Source organism: Cervus elaphus, chromosome 24 (genome assembly GCF_910594005.1).
Source record: "Cervus elaphus chromosome 24, mCerEla1.1, whole genome shotgun sequence".
Classification (NCBI taxonomy): Eukaryota; Metazoa; Chordata; class Mammalia; order Artiodactyla; family Cervidae; genus Cervus; species Cervus elaphus.
Window position 1 is genome coordinate 23,102,389 of NC_057838.1, and position 22,870 is coordinate 23,125,258.

The following is a 22,870-nucleotide window of genomic DNA, read 5'->3' on the forward strand; positions in this document are numbered from 1 at the left end:
CAGTGCGGTATCTGGGGAGATTAAGGCACAGAAGAAATGGGAGGAGGTGAGATTACAGAAGCACAGAGAACACAGGCTAGACTGATAGGCTACTTCTTGACTCAGAAGAAGCAGCGCAGAGAAGCACCGCAGGCTGTGTGCCTTAGGTGTGCCCAGTTCAGTTCAGTCGCTCAGTCGTGTCCGGCTCTTTGTAACCCCATGACTTCAACACTCCAGGCTTCCCTGTCCATTACCAACCCCTGGAGCCTACTCAAACTCATGTCCATCGCGGCGGTGATGCCATCCAGCCATCTCATCCTCTGTCGTCCCCTTCTCCTCCCGCCTTCAATCTTTCCCAGCATCAGGGCCTTTTCCAGTGAGTCAGTTCTTCGCATCAGGTGGCCAAAGCATTGGAGTTTCAGCTTCAGCATCAGTCCTTCCAACGAATATTCAGGACTGATTTCCTTCAGGATTGACAGGTTGGATCGTCTTGCAGTCTATGGGACTCAAGAGTCTTCTCCAACACCACAGTTCAAAAGCATCAGTTCTTCCGGGCTGTGCTTTATAGTCCAGCTCTCACATCCGTAGGTGTGTCCATGGATCACCAAGTCTTCCTTGCCTCATTGGAAACTCGACTGTTTCTCTGGTTCAAGCCCCGCGAGGCTCCTCGGTTGTGATGCTCCCGCAGACGGGTGTGAGCACCACCAGGAGGCAGTGTAGGCCCCAGCCGGCCCAAGGGAGGGCTGCAGGCTCCGCTCTCTGATTGGGCCAAATCCCCAGCGTGGAGGAAAGGGATCCCCGTCCCGGAGAAGTTGAGGACCCAGCAGAGGAGGTGGATAGGAGGCTGTGCAGCTTGTTGCGCCAGGGAAATGCAGTCTGAGGTCGTCCTAACCACCCCCCAACTCCTTCGGGGACCACTGCCCTTCCAGGAGGTTCCTTTCTGTTCCCCCCTGCAGTGAGAGGGTCACTTCTCCACCGGCGCCATGAGCATGCCGGTGAGCGTCAAGGTGTCGGGGGCCTTGCCAGCTTCTTTCCACCCGAATGCCCAGCACCCCTGGAATGGAAGGCCGAGCATACAGTAAATACTCCATGTCCAAGGTCAGACTCAACCGAGGCAGATAGGATGTGGGAGCTGATGGGCACGAGGCGCATCTACCCGGGGCCTGTCCCCCTAGTTTCTTTGTTGGAGGGGACGAGAGGTCCGGGGGCGGGGCTCAAGGCCATTGGCTGACCATTTCCTGTCTCCCCGACAAGCGCGGCGACCTCGCTAGGGTGAGAAGTCACCGTGGCCAAAACCTGTCGGAGGGGGGTGTGCGCGCGCCGGGTCCCTCGAGGTGCACGGCTCCAAGCACTCGTTTTTCCAAAGGTGGCCGAGAGCCACCCCATTGGAGCGCTCGCCCGCAAGATGGGAGACATCGAAACGCCTCTTTAAAACACACGGTGACAAACACCCCCTCCCATCCAGCGGTGCCGTGCACGTGAGTTTTCGGGCCCTCGCAACTACGTGGAAACTTGGAATAGGTCTGTGGCTGCCTACAGCCGGGCGCCGGGGTCTCTGCGCCCCCGCCCCGCTCGTCGCGGCGGAGGGGGCCGAGCTACCGCGAGCCGGAGACCCCGCCCGCTGAGTCCGTCCCCGGGGAAGCGGCTCCCGAGGCGGCAGCGGCGGCGAGGGCCATGTGGGACGCGCGGGTAACTAGGTGCGTAGAGGCGCCGGACGTGCGGGGGGCTCCTCGGGCCTTCAGCCGTGCCTCTTCCCGGCGCGAGGGACGCGGGCGCGCGTGGGGGCCGGCGCGCCCCGAGGCCGCACCGGGGCAGGCGGTCCCTGCGCTCATCTAGGTGCAGACGCAGGCTTGTTGCGCGGGGTCCGGCGCGGGGTGGGGGTGGAGGTGGGGGGCGGCTCCGGCGTTCCTGGCGCCTGGGGAAGGGGCGCGCGTTGCGACAGGACTGCGGCGGCGCGCGGCCTGCCACGTCCCCACCGCGGCACCAAATCTGCGGCTCCGGGGCCCGCCTCCCGCCTCCTCCGGTAGACCCCAGGGCCGCGAATGTTAAGACCAGCGGACGCGCCCGCGGGGCACGCTGCGGACTGGCAGGCGCCCAGGCGCGGGGCGGGATTTGCCGGGAACTTAGGGGAGTGCTGGCCGCTTCCTGGCTGGAGGAGGTTGGCGAATCCAACCCCGAGCAGGCCTCTTCCCCAGCCCGCTCGATCATGAGCTGGGCTTGCCTCAGGCCCACCGTCCTCGGCCAGGAGAGTCGGGAGGAGGGGATAGCACTAAGGGCCCGGGGTTCAGAGGCGGAGTCCCAGAAACCCAGGCTTCTGCTTCCGAGCGTTTGCAAACGCGGGCTCGGAGCCTGGAGCCTGAGAGGTGCACTCCGCCCCCTCGCCGCACGCCTACTGGGAGCCCCGAGCATTAGCCACCTGGCTGAAACTGCCTTTCTTCAGCCCGACTCCCGGCTAGGGGCGTTTCTAGGAGGCTGAAAGCCTTGGTTCCTACTAGGCAAAATTTATCGGGAGATGTACAATTTGCAAAAAACAATTTTTTTTTTTAAGAGGAGCGAGAAAGGGGTGGGCTCTGAGGTTTCTAGTTCCAGTCCAGTTGTTGTTGACCTAATCAGTCCTTAAGTGGGAAGAAAGCAAGGAGCCCAGGGCCTTCAGCACCCAGGTTCTGCCCCTGCCTGGCGCTGAGCTTCCCAAGTTCCAGGCACCTTTCTGAGGCAAGACTGTTACCCGGATGGCTTGGTCTTTTGTTGATTATCCTGTTTTGTGCTTTATAGGAAGTACTACCCTGAAGGAGAGTCAGAAGTTTATTTCAGTTGTTTTGTAGTCATCTCTGTTTTGTACAATCGCAGGATGGATGCGTGAGCTCTGAGTACCCTGTGCCGGCCTTTGTATCCTCCACAGGAGATGGAGAGGGGGATGGGTGTGTGGGGGCATCTGTCCCCAGGGTCGGATCCCACTGCTTCCGGCCTATGAGCTTCTGTCTTTTCCTGACCAAGATCCACAATAGAGTCCTGCACCCAGGCACATAAATATATCAGTATAAAACTGCAAGAAGAGCGTCGTGAGTGCTAAGTCGATTTACTCATGTGGGACTCTCTCTGAACCCATGGACTGTAGCCTGCCCGGGTCCTCTGACCATGGGATTTTCCAGGCAAGAATACTGGCTGGAGTAGGTTGCCATGCCCTTCTCCAGGGGATTTCCCCCACTCAGGGATCCAAGGGAGTCTCTTACTTTCTTTACCCCTAGTACCACCTAGGAAGCCCCCAAGAAGAGCCTCACAGAATATTTACACTCTACTGGGTGAGGACAGTGATATTTTCTATTCTATTCCATATTCTGGTTTTTTTTTTTTTTGAAACCTAGTTGTAATCCGTTAACTTGGTTTGATCACTGACTAACCGGTCCTCAGTGGCAAGTGTAAGCTTTCTTTGGGGCACCCCCAGAGAGGTGGAGGAGAGTATCCATATTTCACTGGGAACTAACTCTGGAAGGGATGAATTGGTTTAAGAGACTTGAAGGAGGCTGAGATTCAGACTTGAGTAAGGAGAACACTAGAGGTTGTGGCTGCAAAGGCAGGCTGAAGGATGCTTCTGGTTCCTCTGGTTCTATTCTGTCTGGCCCCACCAGGCTGCCTGCCTGCCAGGAGCCCAGTGAATGGGTGGGGCCTCCTGTGAGTGCTGAGGAGGTAGCAGAGTAATGGCTTCTTGCCATTATGTCTTTTTTTTTTTTTTTTTTTTGAGTAAGCAGGAAGGAGAATGCTGAAAGGCTGCCAGGAACTCTGGATTCATACATTCCAAAGGGAACTCTTTTAAGTCTCTGCACAGAATTTCACCGCGGGGTCAGCAGCAGGGCAGCAAACATTTTATAGATGAAGAAGCTGAGGCTCATCACCTGGTAGTCATTACAGCTAATTAGTAGTAGATCTGGCCTTAGACACCCACTCTCTCAGGGACCGAAAAGAGACTTTATGGAATTCTTAAACTTCTCTTTGCTGATCAGTTCTTTTTTTCTGCACTTGCTACCAAAGGCCCATTGCTATGCTGTGTACCCTCTTAGTATTTTATTTTTGCTTCTTGGGATGAAGAGCCTGTTAGCAGCGAAAATAGAGCATGCGAGCCTCTATCTAGGTGGGAAAGGTAAGTGACCCTGAGGATGTTCTTAAAAACTGAAGTGGGGTTGGGTTGTGGGTGTGGTTTTGCTTTCATTGGCCTCCAGGAACAAGCTGTTCTCTGCCTTCCCAGACAGAGACATGGAGCTGACCTATTAGCACCCTGCCTCTGGGTTTCCAGTCACTGACCCAGCTAACCTTGTCTCATGGCTTTTGTAACAAGTTTCCTTAAAGTGTAGCCTGAGTTTCTTAAGGCCCAGAAATCTTTGTTTCGACAAATCTTTATAAGAAGGAAGAACTAGGGGGAAATGGACAGCCTCTTTGGCAAAGATGACTCTTTATGTTACCACTGAGATCTATGGTGGGACAGTGGCAAGGGTGGAGAGAACATTTGGTTTTAAACTTTATTTTTTAATTTTTGGCTTCACCGTGCCGTTTGCAGGGTCTTAGTTCCCTGACCAGGGAATGAACCTGCACCCTCAGCAGTGAAAGCATATAGAGTCCTAACCAGTGGACCGCTGGGGAACTACACACTGCTATATTTAAAATGGATAACCAACAAGGAACTCTGCTCAATGTTATGTGGCAGCCTGGATGGGAGGGGGGTTTGGGGGAGAATGGATGTGTATGGCCGAGTCCCTTTGCTCTTCACCTGAAACTGTCACAACACTGTTCTTTGGCTATACCTCAATACAAAATTAAAAAAAGGAAAAATAAGAAACTTTTAAAAAAAGTATTGAAGCATGTAAACAGACATCTTTCGAACCCCAAAATGTCACAGTGCCCAAACCAAGATCAGTATTCTTCCTTTGGTCACTAAGGTTGTCTGTCCATTTTGCCTGATCAGACATTTTTCTTTGTCTCAGATTTCCTAAGTAAGCATTGCTTTGTTTCCTTGATTTTGTGGAAAATCTGAAAGTGTGACTGAGCGTTACCTGTAACCCCCTGACCCAGTATACCCGGATCAACTCCATCTTTTGCCTGGGCGTTGAACCAGCATCAGTGCCCACCTGCATCCCCATAGCACGTTTGTCTTAGCTTCTTTGAGCCTGGTGAGCTGGTAGGACCTCCTGTGTGTTTGTCGGAGACAAGCAGAGTCTGGATCTAGCTATTTCTGTTTGAAGTTCTGATGACATCTAGATTGAGATGTTTTTATCTTGTAAATGCTAAGTCCTCCTGTCAATGAAAAGAAAGATTGCTAACCTTAGAAAACAGTGATGACCTTTTGAAGGTGCAGGGGCAGACAAGTGTTCCCTTCTTTCCTTTTATGTTCTTTGGCTGGTTCTAATAATTAAATTGACACAAGGGATTAACAGGAGGAAAACAAATTTAATTTCCTGCATATGAGCGCGCCTTAAAAATATGAGACTCAAAAATGGAAAAAAAAAAATATGAGACTCAAAGAAGTCTAACTGACACAGGAAGCTTTTATGCCTTTTAGGCAAAGAAACAGCAAGCATTGACAAAGGGGCTTGGGCTTGGGGTAATAAATTGGTGAAAAAATAACAAGGTTTGTTTACACAGCTCTCTTGCCCTAAATTCCCTATCTCTGTTGATAAAGATGCCTCCTACCCTTCTGGTACAGGGAGGATGCCTTTCCCGTGGGAAATTTAGTTTTTGCTTTCAGAGGGGGAAGGAGGGTCAGAGTGTCCTTTTTGCACCAGCTGTTTCTCAGATACCTTTGATACAAAATAATAATCACTGTGCTAGAGTGGCACATTATAGGGTAGTGTATTCAGAGGAAACCAGGCCATTTGGGGGAAGCTGCACAACAGAAAATATAGAGAATTACCGCACTCTACTGAGTAGTTTGATTTATTGTGAAAAATACTTGCATCACAAGTGTCAACAAGAGCTTTGTGTCCAGCTGCAGTCCCCAGGGTTCTCGCCTATGGTCACCGTTGGATCACCTCATCCGTTGTCCATCAGGGTCCACTGTACCTCGAGGCTCAGAAATTGGTAACTTCGAAGGCTCACTGGAGTCTGGAATCTGAACTCACTGTCCAGGTACTAAGGGTCTCCGTAATATGGACTCAGATTTTGTCTCTAATATACCCTTTGTTCTCCCGTCAGCATCTCACCTGGTCTCACCTCTTTCTGGTTTTTCGCTTTCCAAGGCAGTTCTGCTCCTCACATACCTGAGGGCCAGTATACCTCATATACTGGCCGATGGAGGATTTTTTTTTTTTTTTCTCCGATGGAGGATTTAAGCACGTGAGACCTAGGCACTGCTAACGGGGCAGAACAGAGTCAGAGCCAGGCAGCCCAGGGAGCAAGGGTGAGTGGACATGCAGACAAGCCTTCCAGAAGGGTTCCCAGCTCCTGAATCCTCCGGCCCTGGACAAAGTCTGGGAGGTAAGCTTTGTGCTATGCCCAGACAGATGGAGGGCACTTCGAGCAGGACGGATTGAGGAGTGCCGGAGAAGAGAGGGTCATTCCAGGTAAAGGGGGCAGCTTGTTATGAAGAATAATGACGAGCACCATTTCCTTATATACAAACACGCCACGAGGACGTGTTTAGAGGTTCTACTAGGTGAGCGTAGCCGCTGGTACACCCCACATGGAATGGTCCTCTTGGACTGGGCATGTGCAGGAGGCCATGGGGGAGGAGGTGGGCAAATATCTTTTAACAACTCCCAGATAAATAAGTTTTGGAGATCTGGTTAACGCACAGCATAATGATTATAGCCAACAACATTGTATTATAAACCGCAAAGTTGCCAGGAGACTAGATCTTAATTGTTCCCATCACAAAAAAGAAATTATACTTGTCTGTCATCATAGACGTATTAGCTAATGCTAAGGTGGCAAGCATATTGAAACAGATAAATATAAAATCAACACCTTGGGGACTTCCCTGGTGGTCCAGTGGTTGGGACTCTGGCTTCCAATGCAGGGGACGTGGGTTCGCTCCCTGTGTCGGGAAGATCCCTTGGAGGAGTGGGTTACACTCCAGGATTCTTGCCTGGGGAATCCCAAGGACAGAGGAGCCTGGCGAGTTACAGTCCATAGGGTCACAAAGAGTTGAACATGACTGAAGCGACTTAGCCCTCATGCATGCTACCAATAGTTGACTGTGCCTGGCTCTATGTTAAATGCATTTCGTGTATTATTTATTCCTCAGAGAAATATTGTAAACAATCCCCATTTTACAGCTCTCTCTGCCCCGGAGTGTGAGCTTCATGAGGGCAGCAGAGGTTTGGGTCAGTCTTGATGCACATGTCCCAGCATCTAGCTGAGGGCCTGGCACACAGAAGGTGCCCAATACTTGCTGACTGGCAGAGGAAAGAGGAAGTCCAGACCTATAGGTGACTTGGCCCCTGTTTAGTATTAAGGAAACTGAAGGCGAGGGTTAGGGAATTGGCTGCCTGACCCCAGGCCTGGAATAGGCCCAGTGGGACTGGATCCCAGGTTTGTGGACTTTGTCTTTTGTGAGGAGGAGGCATGCTTGTTTTTCCTGTGGGGCTGGCGCCAGCCTTATGACTGCAAAGGTGTGTGACGGGGAAGGGGCCAGATGAATTTGGGATCATGTGGTTACAACAGGGAGAAGGCTGGAAAGGAAAGTTGAAGGAGGCGTGTGTGTTTAAACAGCTTTGTATGTTATTTAGAAGGCTGGGAAAGCGGATGGCTGTCTTTTCAGCCTGGCCAAAGTTCACACTTTTTTCAAGACCGAGTGGAAAGCCCTGTGTTTCCGAAAACTGTCAGCTGGTGCTAGAACTTCGGAGGGACTCAGATCCCCCCAGAATTGCTCAGGTATCTCCCTATGAGGAGGTGCCTTTCAGGGACCCTGTCTGGGGGAGACTCTTATTTAGGGGAGCTCCTGGGCACCTCTGGACCCTTCCCATGCCCCAGTGGGTGGTGTTCCAGGCTCTCCACTGGGTTTGTCTTGCCTTTCAGACATGGGGAAGCGAATTGCTGTGGTCTTAGGGGTGGGAGGAGGGACAGAGGCCATTAATCTGCACCTGAAATGTTACAGGGGCTTCTCAGGTGGCCCAGTGGTAAAGAATCCACCTCCCACGCAGGAGACATGGGTTTGATCCTTCCGTCTGGAAATGCCACAGAGTAGCATGGAGGGCTACAGTCCAGGGAGGTTGCAAAAATTGGATACAACTTAGCAAGTGAAGAGCAGCAGCAGCAAAATATTGCAGAGGGGCTTGGGAAGGGATGTGGAGCCCAGCCCGCTTGGGCTGCTATTATCCAACTCGAGTTCTGCACTAAGTTAGAAAGCGCCTTTGTTCTAGGGCTGTCATGGGGTGGGGGTGGCGCTGCTCCCACTTCACAACCATCCATAGCTCCCAGGTACTCTGAGGGAGAGTGGGAAGCCTAAATACAGGGACCGTGGCGGTAGTTGGGCTGCCTGGATTTAGCACAGATACTGAGTCAAGACTTCTGAGCAGCGTGTGGAACGTCCTCATTTGTCTTCAGGCGGAGTCTGGAATGCCAGCTTTTCAGGGTCACTGTTTTGGGGGTTTGATTTTCATTTTCAAGGCTGCCCTTTCTGTTTTCCCCAGCCCCCCCGACCCTTTCTTCACTTCACCTCTCAGGGTGTTGTGAACACAGATTTTGGTATCAGACTTAAGTTTGTGCTTTGTTTAGAGAAGTCCCTTTTCTTTGATTAAACCTGTTTCCTGACCTGTAAAACTGGGATCATAATTATACGTCCCTCACTGGCACTGTTAGGAACAATTTGATGATAAAAATGTTTGAGAAGGGCTTAGCGTGGGGCCTGGCGTGTAGTAAGGGCTCAGTGAATTTTACCTGTTACCATGCAGCTACCCAGGACTGCTCTCATTCAGATGGTGCAGTGCAAACAGGCCGGTCTGTGGCACAAAGAGGAGAAATTGTACCCACCCCTGGCCACTAGTGGGACGGGGGTCTCCTTATGGCCTTCCTGTTTGGGGGTCAAGTGATTTTGACCCCCACTTCTGAGTGACTGATTTAGACTCCACTTCTGAGCCAGGAGCTGAGATGTATCCTTCTCGGCCCTTCAGCAATATTTCTTGAGCATCTTCCAGGGCCCTGGTGGTTTCAGAGACTTGGAACATTTGCCCTTCAGGGTACAAACCACCTGCACACTATCTGAGACTAAAATGTGCCCGAAAGCTCTTAGCTTGTCCTTCCTTGAGAATGAATTTCTTTAATCTGAGTTCTTGTCTTTTTTTTTTTTTTTTTGGAGTTAAAAGATTCCGTCTCTTGTGAAATTATGTGGACAGCAGATGGTACACATTGATTTATTTTTTTAAGATGGTACATTTTTAAAAAAATTCTGATTTGGCAAAGCAAGGAGTTGGCAACTTTATTTAGGCTCCCTTTGATTTCTTTCCTGTGTGTACAAATGTTACTGTTTGTCAACTTTAAAAAAAAAACAAAAACTAGTAGTCACTGATTTATAGGATTATTCTTTGCTGTTAGCATTTTTCAATCTCTGGCACTGTCATATCCCAGGTGACACGTGGCCCTGTTTGCTGACTTTTGGATTTTCAACAGGTACTTATAAATTTGGGTGAACATCTTTATCCTTGGTTTTCCCCAAATAACCAACAGCTTTGGCAGTATGATCTTGGTTGTTTTTGATTTGTACTTTGTGTGGTTGGCTTTTCTTAAAATTTGGGACTACTGTTGTAAAATTTAGTTTGTGCCTTAAGAGTTCAGTTTACAGGGGAAAGCAGAAAAACAGTGTCTAGCATGGAGCTTTTGAGACTTAGAACAGGGCCTGAAATACTGAGACTATGGGGGAAATATATTTAATATGTTGAAAACTGCTTAGATCCTAACTCAGGGCCCTAAGTGGTTTTAAAAGCTACACACACAGGGCCGGGGCAGAGATGTTCACAGCCGCAGCGTTGGCTTTAGCTGGGGTGAGCATGGCCGGTGACAGGTTTGCTGGGGTTCAGAGTGTCGGTGGAGGAGGAGGACCACAGGTCTGAAAGTCCTTTGGAACTTTTCTGGAAATTGTGCTTAAGAGGAGGTGGGGGTGGGGCCTCAAGACCCTGGAGGCTTTTGTAACCTGGGCGCAGCCTGTGACCTGAGGGATCCAGGGATGTCTCGCTGGTGGTGATGAAGAAGCTGAGCAGGAGCTGGGTGAGTCTGAGGCGTGCGTGTGTGTGCTCGGTCACTCAGTTGTGTCCAACTCTTTTGTGACCCCATGGGATGTAGCCCGCTAGGCTCCTCTGTTCACGGGATTTCCCAGGCAAGAATACTGGAGGCCATTTCCTTCTCCAGGGGATCTTTCTGACCCAGGGATTGAACCTCAGTCTTCTGCATCTCCTGCATTGGCAAGTGGAGTCTTTACCACTGCTCTACCGGGGAAGGCCCTTGGTCTGGGGCAGGGAGAGCCAATACCAAAGACGGGGAGGATGTGTCCAGAGGGTGTGTGTGAACCCAGCTTGGGGACGGCTGTTCTGGGGCCTGCATGCCTCTTAGGGGAGACAAAGCTGAGGGTGAGGTGGGGAGCAGGTGACTTGCATTGGCCTGCTGTAGGGCACTTTGGGTGTTCATGCTTGGAAGCATTAATTCATTCTGGCTCAAGTCTTCGTTACGCAAACTGGGAATGGCACACAGGACTCATCTGGGGTGTGAATGTGTGGCCACCTAGAATGAATGGTGCAGAAAGGATTCTGAAGCCTCATCAGGCCCTGCAGGAAGGAATACTGTGATCAGAGGGTTGAGTGGGTGGGTGGGGAGAGAGAACCCCGGATAGGGACCTGTGTCTAATGTGAAGTTGTAGAGAGGGGTGAAATAGGCAAGTCCTCTTCCTTCATTTCTAGTCAATGAAAGAAAAATTGCCAAGGACTTGGGCAGAAGGTAGAAGGTTCTGGAAGGCTGATACTGTCTTTGGGAACCAGAGAAGGGACAGGAGCTTGTGGGCCTCAGGCAGGGAAATGTGGAGTTGTAGAGCCCCAGAAGGCCCTCCTTCTGCCCCTCCTTTCTCTGCGTAAACGTACCATCATCTCTCACCAAGAGGATTTTCTTCTCAGGGTTGGGGTGGAGGGTAAGGCTGCTCCCCTCTGGAGCTGCCTACCTGAGTGGGGAACTTTTCCCAAAGTTCCAGTCCAAAACCCCTGGGGAAGGGGGCTCCCGGGCTTGCAGGTCTGGCACCCAGAGCCCACGTGAGATCCTGGACGCCCCTGCATGCACCTTGGCCTTCCATTCCAAGGAACAACTGCAGGAGAGAAGGATTTGGGTCCATTTTCGTACTTGACAGCACTGACCCCTTCCACTCTTCGTTCAAGGCCTTGAATCACAAATTTTTCTCAGCTGCTTAACTGGCTGGTAATTTCAGAGAACCCCTGTGAAAACAGACAGACGGATCTTAGGGCTATGGTCTTTTCCTCCCTCCATTCAGAGCTATGTTTTATTTATTTTTTTTAATTCTTATTGGCATACGGTTGATACACAATGTCGTTAGTTTTCGGTGTACAGCAGTGAATCAGTTATACACATACATGTGTCCACTCTTTTTTTTAGTCTTTTCCCGTATACGTCATCAGTGTGTTGAGTAGAGTTCCCTGTGCTATGCAGAAGGTGGTTATTAGTTATCTGTTTTCTGTGTGTGTGCATGCTCAGTCAATTCAGCCGTGTCCAACTCTTTGTGGACCCTGTGGACTGTAGCCCGCCAGGCTCCTCTGTCCGTGGGATTCTCCAGGCAAGAATACTGGAGTGGGTTGCCGTGCCCTCCTCCAGGGGATCCTCCCAACCCAGAGATCAAACCCAGGTCTCCTGCATCTCCTGCATTGCAGGTGGATTCTTGATCGATAAGACACTGGGGAAGCCCCATTTTATGTATAGTAGTCTGTCTATGTTAATCCCAGTCTCCCAATTTATCCCTGTCCCTCCTTATCCCCCTGGTAACCATAAGATTGTTTTCTACATCTGTAACTCTGTTTCTGTTTTGTAAATAAGTTCATTTGTACCATTTTTAAAAATTCTACATGTATGCTATACCATACAATATTTGTGCTTCTGTGTCTGACTTACTTCACTCTGTATGACCTCAGGGTTGTGTTTTTTAACAAAATATTTTCTCTTTGCTGGGTAAACAAAACAAAGGTTCTGTAAATGTTACAAGGATCACACTGAAATAATGGAGATTGCCATGGCCTGTACCACTAACCTTCCTGGATTTCGGGCCACGGTGGGTTCTAGTCCTGGCCTCCCTGCCCACCCACAGGTGCTATAGACCAGGATGCTGGGTGGGGGCAGGAGTCAGCCTGGATCTCACCCTTGGTGCTCACCCCAGTGTGACCGTGGTCAGGCCCCCCAAATCTCTGAGCCTGGGGAGATGTGGCTTAGAGCGTTTCCCTTGCTCTGAAAATTTTAGCCCAACCATCTCACTTTCTGAAATCCTTTCAATTTTAGTAATTCTGAGAACATATTCAGAGAGATATTGTATTACATTCCTAGATCTGCAGTAAGAAATTGTACAACCACAAACTTGGTGACTTAACAGAAAGCTATTCTATGGTTCAGGAGCATGCTCCCCATTTTTTCCCCAGCTCCCCAGAGATCTCCACTTACTCCTTTCTTAAGTGTCTCTCTGGAAATTCTCCCAATAGATCAAATCAAATATATATATGTACACTAACCTGTCCTCAGACTCTCCAATTTGCTCTACAAATTGTTCTCCAACTGGCTTTATTCACCTTGGTTGCATGTTTTGACATCTCTTCCTTTGGATCTGCCGTATTTATTCTTAACAATGATAGTGTTCTATTCTGAGTGGTATATATACCACTTTATATAAGTGTCTCCACTTGTTGGACTCTTGGATTTGTATCCTTTTTGCTTTGACAGACAATGAGGCGATTAATATCCTCATGTCCTTGAATGAAATATGTCTGTAGAATGAATTCGGAGCAGCTGTGTGAAAAACTTGTGTATTTCTGTAGAGAGAAGCTGTACCACTTAAATCTTGTCATCAGCTGTATGTGAGAGTGATTCTCCATCCATAATCTTGCTGCTTAGGGTGTTATTAAACTACTTTCTTGGAGGAGGCAATGGCAACCCACTCCAGTACTCTTGTCTGGAAAATTCCATGAATGGAGGAGCCTGGTAGGCTGCAGTCCATGGGGTCGCTAAGAGTCAGACACCACTGAGCAACTTCACTTTCATTTTTCACTTTCATGCGTTGGAGAAGGAAATGGCAACTTACTCCAGTGTTCTTGCCTGGAGAATCCCAGGGACAGGGGAGCCTGGTGGGCTGCCGTCTCTGGGGTCGCACAGAGTCGGACATGACTGAAGCGACTTAGCAGCAGCAGCAAACTACTTTCTGGGGTTTTTGATGTACGGAAGTTTTAAACTTTTAATGAATTCATGGCTATCACTGTGTGGAAGATTACTTACAATTTTTTATTGCATTAAAGCCTTTTCAAATTTGTGTAATTTGAGAATCAAAAATACAGAAAGGTTACAATGAAAAGGTGGGATTAGGTCTCCCTTCTCCACCCTGTACCCCAATAAAGGTAATTTTATTTCTCATGCATCCTTCCAGAATTTCTTTGTGCATATATAAGCAAATGCAAATATATTCTTATCTAGCTCTCCCCTCTGTCTTTTAAAATTTTGCACAAAATAGAGTGTAATGTATACACCATCCTGCATTTGCTTTGTGTAAACATATTTTGCAGATTATCCCAGATCAGTACATACAAAGCATCTTCATTCTTTTTTTTTTTTCTTTCTTTTTAAAGAAAGTGCACCCACTCCAGTATTCTTGCCTGGAGAATCCCGTGGACAGAGGAGCCTGGTGGGCTGCTGTCCATGGGGTAAACAAAGAAAAAAAAAAAAAAAAAAGAAAGTGCATACTTCATTGTGGGGGTGGCTGCAATATAATTTATTAAACCAGTCCTCTGTTGATGGCCGTTCAAGCTGGTCCCAGTCTTTTATTATTATAAACAATTAGACAGTGAGTAATGTCATACATCTACCATTTCCTTTGTGTGCAATCAGTTTGCAACACTGATTCCCAGAAGTGGAACTACTGGGGCAGAGGCCCTGTGTGTGTGGCACTTGATTAGATCTGACCAAGTTTCCTCCTGAAGCAGTTGAAGGTAATCTTTTCTCTTAGGGCTTTTTTTTTTTCTCAACGCTTTTTAAAAAATGAGAAATTTGCATCTAAGCAAAGGCACAGATTTTAACGCTCCTGTTCAGTGAGCTTTGATGAATGTATATACCTGTGTGACCCCATCCCGATCACCGTAGAGAACATTCCATCTCCCAGAAAGTGCTCTTATCCCCCTTTCCAGTCAGTAACCCTCCCTCCTTCCCTGGGTAACTGCTCTTCTGCTTTCTTAGATTTGCCAGTTCTAGAGCATCAGCCAGATAGAATCCCACAGTATATAGTCTTCTGAGTCTGGCTTCTCTGCTTAGCATGATGTTCTTGAGGTTCTTTACATTGCTTTGTGTGCCAGCAGTTTCTTTTCACTGCCCTGGTGTCTTTTTGACACTAGCATTTTTTTTTTTCATTGACATAGAAGGAATTTTGGTGTATGATGTGTATTCGTTTTCTGTAGCTGCTGTAACAAATGTCCACAAACTTAGTGGCTTAAAACCATGCAGACTGATCATCTCACAGTCTGTCAGTGAGAAGTCTGGTTCCCGTGGCAGGTTTCATGAGGCTGAAATCAATATTTTGGCTGGCTAGGAGGGTCTGCCCAGAATCCTTTTCTAAGCTCATTCGTGTTGTTGGCAGGGTCCAGTTGCTTGCAGCTGTAGGACCAAGGTTCCTGTCACCCGACTGTCACCCAGGAGCCTCTCTCTCTTTCCAAGGCCACCTACATCCCTCCCTGTTGCCTCCCCTCCATCTTCGAGGCACGAAGCGATGGGGTTAGTCTTTTTCAGGTTTCACATCTGCTTCTGCATCTCTCTTGCCTTCCGCTTCTCCAGCATCTTTCTGACTCTAGCCAGATAAGTTTTTCCGCTTTAGAGGGTTAATATAATTCTATTGGGCTCACCTAGATAAGGGCTTCTCTGGAGAAGGAAGTGACAACCCACTCCAGTGTTCTTGTCTGGAAAATCCCATGGACAGAGGAGCCTGGTGGGCTGTAGTCCATAGGGTCACAAAGAGTCTGACGTGACTGAGCGACTGAACACGCACAGGCGGCGCTAGTAGTAAGGAATCCGTCTGCTGATGTGTGAGATGTTCAGAGACGCAGGTTTGATCCCGGCATGGGGAAGAGCCCTTGGAGGAGGAAAAGACAGCCCACTGCAGTATTCTTGCCTGGGAAGTCCCAATCCATGGAGTCCCAAAAGAGTCAAACACCACTGGGACTAAACAATGACAACAAAACAACCTGGATTACATCTATTGTACAAAGGCCCCTTTGCCATGTCATGTAATGCATTCACAGGTTCTGGTGGTTGGGGTGTGAGCATCTTTGGTGTGTGTGTATGTGTGTCCATTGTTTGGCCTACCAAACAGTATGAATTAGAAATTTAACTTCCAGCACTTCCCTGGCAGTCCAGTGGCTAAGACTCCTCACTGCCATTGCAGAGGGCGCGGGTTCGATTCCTGGGTGGGGAACTAAGATCCTGCATGCCAGGCATTGCAGCCAAAAAGAAAAATTAACATCCTTTCCAGATATTGTGCCAGTTTTACCAGCGATTCATTCTTTCCCTGTCTGTTTTAAGAACTACCTTTTTCACACATGGAATTCTTTTATATTATATGTTTACTTCTGGATGATTGGTTTTGTTCCACTGGTCTGCTTGTTTTCATGTTAATATCACACTTTTAAAACTTAGTTGAGTTTTATAAATACATTTTAAAATGTTATAAAAGATTTTCTCTTTATACTTCTTTGATTAAGAATATTTTGGCTAGTCTGTCCTGTTTATTCTGAGATGAACTTGAGAATTCTTGCATTAATTTCTTTAAATATCCTGTTTTTTAATTGGAATTTTTTTGGAAAGTACATTAATTAATTTAGAGAGGATTTGATATTTTGTAATAGTGAATTTTCCCAAATAGAAACATGTTATGGGGAGAGAGGTGGATTGGGAGTTTGGGATTGACATGGACACACTGCTGTGTTTAAAATATAGGACCAAAAAAAAAAAAGGAAAATGTAGGACTTACTATATAGCACAGGGAACTCTGCTCAATATTCTGTAATAACCTAAATGGGAAAGGAATTTGAAAAGGAATAGATACATGTGTATGTATAAATGAATCACTTTGCTATATACCTGAAAGTAACATAACATTGTTAATTAACTAGGTGTGCTTACTCAGTCGTGTCCGACTCTTTGCAACCTCATGGACTATAGCCCACCAGGCTCCTTTGTCCATGGGGATTCTCCAGGCAAGAACAGTGGAGTGGGTTGCCAAGCCCTATGCTTCAATATAAAATAAAACTAAAAAAAGAAACATGTTGTGTATTAAAGTTCAAAATTCAAGACTGTCTTTTGAGGAAAGTTTGGCTTGTTTTATCCACGACAGTCTTGCAATTTTACAAGTGCCAGTGGCTATTTATAGAGAGATTTAAAAAAAATTCCCCCTGCCCAACCAGGGATTGAACCCTGGCCCTAGCAATAAAAATATCAAATTCTAACCATTGAACTGTCAGAGAATCCCCAAATGAAAGCTTCCATGAGAATTATATGTAGACTTGCATATTTGCTTAATTAAAATTTTTCTTATTACTCTGGTGTTTCTTTGAAAGTCTATGTCTCTTCTCTCAGGTTGGACAGATAGAAGGTTTTTGTTTTTAACGGAAGCATAGTTGATTTACAATGTGTTAATTTCTGCTATTCAGCAAAGTGACTCAGTTATATATATATGTATGTATATTCTTTTTCATATTCTTTTCCATTATGGTTTATCACAGGATATTGAATACAATTCCCTGTGCTATACAGTAGGACCTTGTTGTTTAGGGTTTTATGTCCTGTGTTGATTTTTAGCCCATAAACATCAAATTGCAAAGCAACATGAACATAACTGACCTTCCTAGGAGTCCTATTTCTGCTTTTCTCCTCACAGTGAAACGTTCCATCAAGAATTTAACAAAAAGCATACTTTGAAGTCCTGGTTAGTTGCAGGACAAGAGTGAGTCAATCTGAGATGAGTCCAGTCTTAATATGAGGGTCAGGGGAAATAGAACTTTCCATTGGCTGTATCAGCAATGCTAAACAGCAGGGGTCAATTGTGGACTGAAACTACCCTGTTCCCCTCAGACAGCAACCAAGCTGCTTCATAAAATCACGTCAGAACATTTTCTTCATGCTTGTTTTGCAAGGTCAGGAGCAGTTTTGTACACTTGCGTCTTGCTTTTGTGTGTCTTTGCTCTGTTTGTTAAGGGAATGAGTAGGGTGGAAACTTAAGGTTCTGTATTTATGGGAAGTTACGGAGCCACGAGATCATTTTATAGTTGTACTCCTGTGGGCACTAAACGGAGGATATCTGGCAACCTGTGAGCCCATGTTCTATGTCAAGATATTGTGCGGAAGGAGCTACATGAGGATTGAGCTCTTGATGGCAGGTACTGCTCGTCTCTGTATCGTAGATGTTGGGTGGGATAGAAAGACAGCACGGTGCTCAGAGGTGGGAGTGAGACAGGGCAGGGAGTGTGGAAATTGCACCCTTCCCCCCAAGAAAAAAAGAAGGAACAGCAAAGAAAGCAAATCGTCGTCCTCAGAATGAGCTCTGACTTTGGATTCTTATCCCGCGCTGTCTGTGCCCGCCTTCCTGTGGGAGCAGGAAGGAGTCGGTTTTAAGAACTGCTGTCTCTGGCCTCGGTTTTTTGCAGTGGTCTCTACCTTCAGCTTTCCAGGGTTGATCTTGGATTGTTCACTACTTTGAGAGTGTTTTGAAAGGATTTCAATTAAAAAAAACAAAAAAAAACAAAAAGCAAACAAAAAAAACCCACTACCAAGAAACAAAAAAAGTAAACAAATTTGTTGTTAAGTTGTTATGTTGTACCCAGAAAAGGGACAGAGGAAAAGCCTCTCTCTCTTCCCCTTTTAGCTGCCCGGGGCCCACCCTGTTTGCAGTCTGCCTCCTGTAAGTCAGCTATAGATCTCTTCATGTGTATACACACAATGCAACTCTAATGGAGAAGAATTTTTTTAAAAAAATAATATAGATATATACAAGTATAACCGAATCACTCTGCAATATACCCGAAACTAACACAGTGCTGTAACAATCAACTGTCCTTCAATAAAAAGCAAAACAGAATAAAGACACACTCACACACAACATGACAGCCACCCACGTCTGCTTTGTTTTCAGCTTGCTAGTTTCAGAACCTCCCCAATGCAATTTGCATTTCTCTTACGTCTGCTTCCTCTGTTGTTGCCAAGCGGCCCTGGCCACCTCCCCACAATTGGACCTTGAATCCTTCTAGAGATAGATGTACTGAAACAGCGAAAGCAGACTCTGCCCCTGTGAAACCGTCTTTACCTTCTAATCTTTGAGCTTTAGCCCTGCTGACAAAACTGAAAGTGCAGAAGCCTTTCCTGGCAGTCCTGTGGTTGACTTTGCCTTCCAATGTAGGGAGTGCTGGCTTGATCCCTGGTCAGGGAGCTAGGGGCTACGAGTGGTAAAGAATCTGCCTGCCCATGCAGGAGAAGTAAGAGACGCAGAATGGTCCACATCAAAACAAACAAAAAAAACTGAAAGTGCTGACTGCTGGACCCATGCCTACCAGGGGCACACACGGTGGGGTCTGACCGCCGCTGACTGTTTAGCCTCCGCCTGGTTTCTTCAGAGTGGAGTCTCGCCCCCAAAGTCAGTCCGCCTAGGTTTGGATTCCAGCAGCACCACTGTCCCTAGGACTACGGCAAGGCCTTTACCGCTCCTGCCTCAGTTTCCCTATTTGTCAAATGGGGACACAATCAAGCCTACCTCCTGGGGCTTCTGGTAAGAATGAAATGACATGATGATGTAAAACACGTACTAGGTGCTCATTACATATTCGTTCTCAGGAGTACTGTCATTACGGTACATTATTACCACTGTGTTTAACAGTTTCACCCTATAAATAGACTGATCACTTGTTAAAGAAAAAAAGACTTGACAGTAGAGCTCTAAGCATTCTAAGGCAACGATATAAAGCATTCTTCCCTGTGATGAAGATGTAGCTGTCAATAAATCCTGTTGAGAAGCAAAAAACTTGCTTTGTGGTTGGCAATCCCTCTTTCCCTTTCACGTGACCGTACCAAGAAAAAGCCAAGATGTAAGAGGATGTAAACATTGGATGTCTACTCATAACATTTAAAGCTCACTTAATTTCTAGAGAAAAATCAGATGTGAATCGTTTTTATTGTAAGTACAGTGGAAACGTTTTGTGTTTGAATTCTTTAATTAAGCCCTTAAGGAGTCTCATTTTAATAACATTTATGGTCTGACCATGAAGGTGGCACATTTTCTGGCAATTGGAAATTCAGAAAAGCTCAAGGAGGAAAATTAAAACCCTAATTCCAGTGGTGAGGCTGTTAACATTCTGGCATGTCTTCAGTACATTAGATGTGTTTAAAAATTTAATTTGGTATTATATGCCTTTTTATGTAGCCTGTATCTTTCATTTACTAACATAGCCTATCATTAAATGTTCTTTTACAACATGACTTTGAAAATAACTGTGTGGTGTTCTTCCATATGGGTGTTTTATAACTGATTCAAATCTGTTACACATTATGGAATATTTAGGGTTATTTCTGGTTTTTCACTGTGGTGAACATCTATGAGGCTAAGTATATCAGTGAGCTAGTATATTTCTCCTGTAAGCCAGATATGACAGCTCCCACCATTTAGGGTCATTCTTTTAAATATTTCCTAGTGACCCTTTACTATTTTAATTCTTCATTCTTTTGCCTGCTAGTGATGGTGGTCCTGGATATCCACTGTCCATGTATTTAGCAATTACTTGTATTCCTTTGTGAATTTTCTGTCTGTGGCTTTACACGTTTTGATCAGGTTGATCCTTTCTTGCAGTGAAAAGGTATTTATAAAAGAGGGGTAACAGAAATTCCCTCGTGGTCCAGTGGCTAGAACCCTGTGATTTCACGGCTGTGGGCCTGGGTTCGATCTGTAGTTGAGGAACTAAGATCCCACAAGCTCCGTGGTGCAGCCTAAAGGGAAAAAAAAAGGGGAGGGTTAGTTGTTACAGACAACAACAACAACAGTTGTTACAGACATTTCCTGTTTCTAGTTGTCCAAAAATGGCCACTTTGAAATTATTTATTTGACACCTGGCTGGCAATATTTGAAGGAGAAACACTTGTTTTTATTCTCTAATCAATTATATAAACTTTTTCTCACGGTCTCCTCTGTCATCTCTGTATAAATGTGAGTCATAGAATTTAGAGATTATTTAATGCAAAGTCTAGGTGGAATTTTTAATTTTGACTTGTTTAGCAATAACATGCCTCGTTCTGGTATAGCTCTGCGTGGTGAACACAGGAATGCAGTTCAAAAGTCCAGTTAACTCATGGGCTTAAAATAAGCCACTGGTACTCCCCCCCCCCCCCCCGCCCCCGTTGGTCCAGTGGCTAAGGCTTTGGGCTCCCAATGCAGCGGGCCCGGTTTCCATCCCTGGTTGGAGATACTAGATCCCCACATGACACAACTGAGACCTGGCATAGACAAATAAATAAATAAATGTTTTAAAAATAAAATAAGCCACCACTTCTACCTGCTTGGGTTGGCTTCCCTGGCCCCCAAACCCCTTGCCAAGGTTTGATGATACAAACAATAGGGATTATTCTCTGTACAATGATTGTGCTGATCAAGAAGGCTCTTGATAGATTGTACTGCCCCACAGGTGCAGGGCCTATGCAGCCACCGGAAGTGTCCTCATTTTTAAGACTTTCCCCACTGCCTTACCTTTCCTGCTGCCATCTTGAGAGGAGAAAATTCTAAGGGACATCTCTTCTGATGCCCACTTTTTTTTTTTGGCCACAGCATGTGGCATGCAGGATCTTAGTTCCCTGAACCGGGATCAGACCCATGCCTCCTGCAGTGGAAGCAGTCTTAACCAGCAGACCACCAAGGAAGTCCCTGACGCCCACTTTTCCCTGCCTCCTTGGCTGCTTCTCGAGGCTCTGCGAGGCCTCTCCTATCCACACTGCCTTGGTGCAGCGAACACTTCCTGAGGCCCCAGCAGGTGGGCAGGGCTCCAGGCCACACCAGAGAGAATCGGTAACAAGCAGCCTCTCTGGGTCTGGCATTCTAATTCATTACACAGCAAATATTTAAGTACCCACTCTGTGCGAGGGCTACCAAATGAATGAAACAGGAGTCATGAAAGAGGTAAGGGCTTCCCAGGGGGTGCAGTCAGGTAAGTGGGCAATAGCAATCTCAGGGACAAATACTTCGAGGCTTTTAGGACCTTTGGAAGGAGGAGAGTGGAAGGACTCTCAACTCCTTGGATGAGTAGGCAATGCAGTACAGGGTCAAGGGCAGAAACTTGGAACTGGGGTCAGAACTGGGGACGCACATTAGCCCGTCCTTAAGCAAGTGACTTGAACTTCTTGAGCCTGAGTTTCCTCCTCTGAACAGTGAAAAGGGTGCCTCCTTCTGAGCTGCTGCGATGGGTAAATGAGAGAGTAATGCTTGTGGCGGTTGTGGGAAGAGCTGCCACTTATCTAGCACACACCACCTGCCAGCTTCATGTCCTCTTTTTTTAAAAAAAATGTTTCTTCTTTATTTTGGCTGCCTTGGGTCTTCATTGCTGCGCATGCGGGGTGGGGGGCGCTACTCTAGTTGCGGTGGGCGGGTTCCCCATTGCAGGGGCTTCTTTTGTTGCATAGCACGTCGGCTCTAGGCACTTGGGCTTCAGTAGTTGTGGTGCATGGGCTTAATTTCCCCACAGCTTGTGGAATCTTCCTGGAGCAGGGATCGGACCCACGTCCCCTGCGTTGGCAGGCGGATTCTTAACCACTGGCCCACCAGGGAGGTCCTTCAGGCCGTCTTATGCATGGAAGCTGCCTCCTTCCTTACAGCCTACCTGGTCATTAACACAGAATAAATGGAATCGTTCTGGCCGCTGCTCCTGAGGTCAGAAAAGAACTGAGGAAGAAACCGTCTCCGATCAGACACTCAGTCTGGTCCCTGGGTGGGGAGGGGTGTGGGCAGGGTGTGAAGGGGTGTGGGCAGGGTGTGCCTTCAGCTGGTGGGAGGGGCCAGGATGAACAACCTGCCCCTTCAGACTCTGGCGCGATGCAGATGTGGAGAGGAAGGAAGCCGGTGCCACCAGCCTTCCCTCCTCTCCTCACAGGATGGACCCCATAGCTTACGCTGAGCTGCTGAAAGAATCTGGCAACCAGGGTTTTAAGAGTGGGAACTTCTCTTTGGCCATCAGAAAGTACGATGAAGCCATCCAGATTCTCCTGCGGTTATACCAGTGGGGGTAAGTGTTCAGATTTTCTCCCTGCCTCTTTTTCTTGTGTGTGCAGTCTCTCTCTTGCTTTTGTTTTTTTCTCACCTTTTATCAACACCAGCTAGTTTCAGTTTCCTTTCTCCTCCCAGTTTCTATTTATCGTCTCTGCTGTCTCAGCGCAGCTAGAGGAATTCAGGAAACAGAAAGTGAAACACAGGGAGCTGTTGCTAAACCCTGCAAAACTTCGCCTTTTGTCTGCTTCCAGCAGAGTTCCTGGGATGACCTTGTCTCCAAGCCTCTGCACTTGAAATTCATCTTGTTTATCTGTGCTGTCAACTCCCTGGCCTGGCCACAGGGCAAGCCACCAGGAAGCAGGGCTCACCTCTTCCCCTGCCCCTTCAGCTTCTAGCAGACCTGTTCCCAAGCATTTCAGGATCACAGCCCGCTTACAAATTATGGAG

The 22,870-nt window shown here is 47.3% G+C and overlaps 1 protein-coding gene across 7 annotated transcripts in view; it reads left to right on the forward strand.

The window, feature by feature from the left end:
- Positions 1-1,216: 1,216 nt before the first annotated feature.
- Positions 1,217-22,870, forward strand: part of TRANK1 (tetratricopeptide repeat and ankyrin repeat containing 1) — a 93,734-nt gene continuing 72,080 nt past the window's right edge. For 2 of the 7 annotated variants that reach the window (XM_043885766.1, XM_043885772.1), the window contains exons 1-2: positions 21,955-22,087; positions 22,308-22,439. In XM_043885766.1, the coding sequence (XP_043741701.1) occupies positions 22,059-22,087; positions 22,308-22,439 (161 nt within the window). In that variant the 5' untranslated portion in view covers positions 21,955-22,058. The other 5 variants (XM_043885768.1, XM_043885767.1, XM_043885771.1 and 2 more) reach the window with 5 other exon arrangements.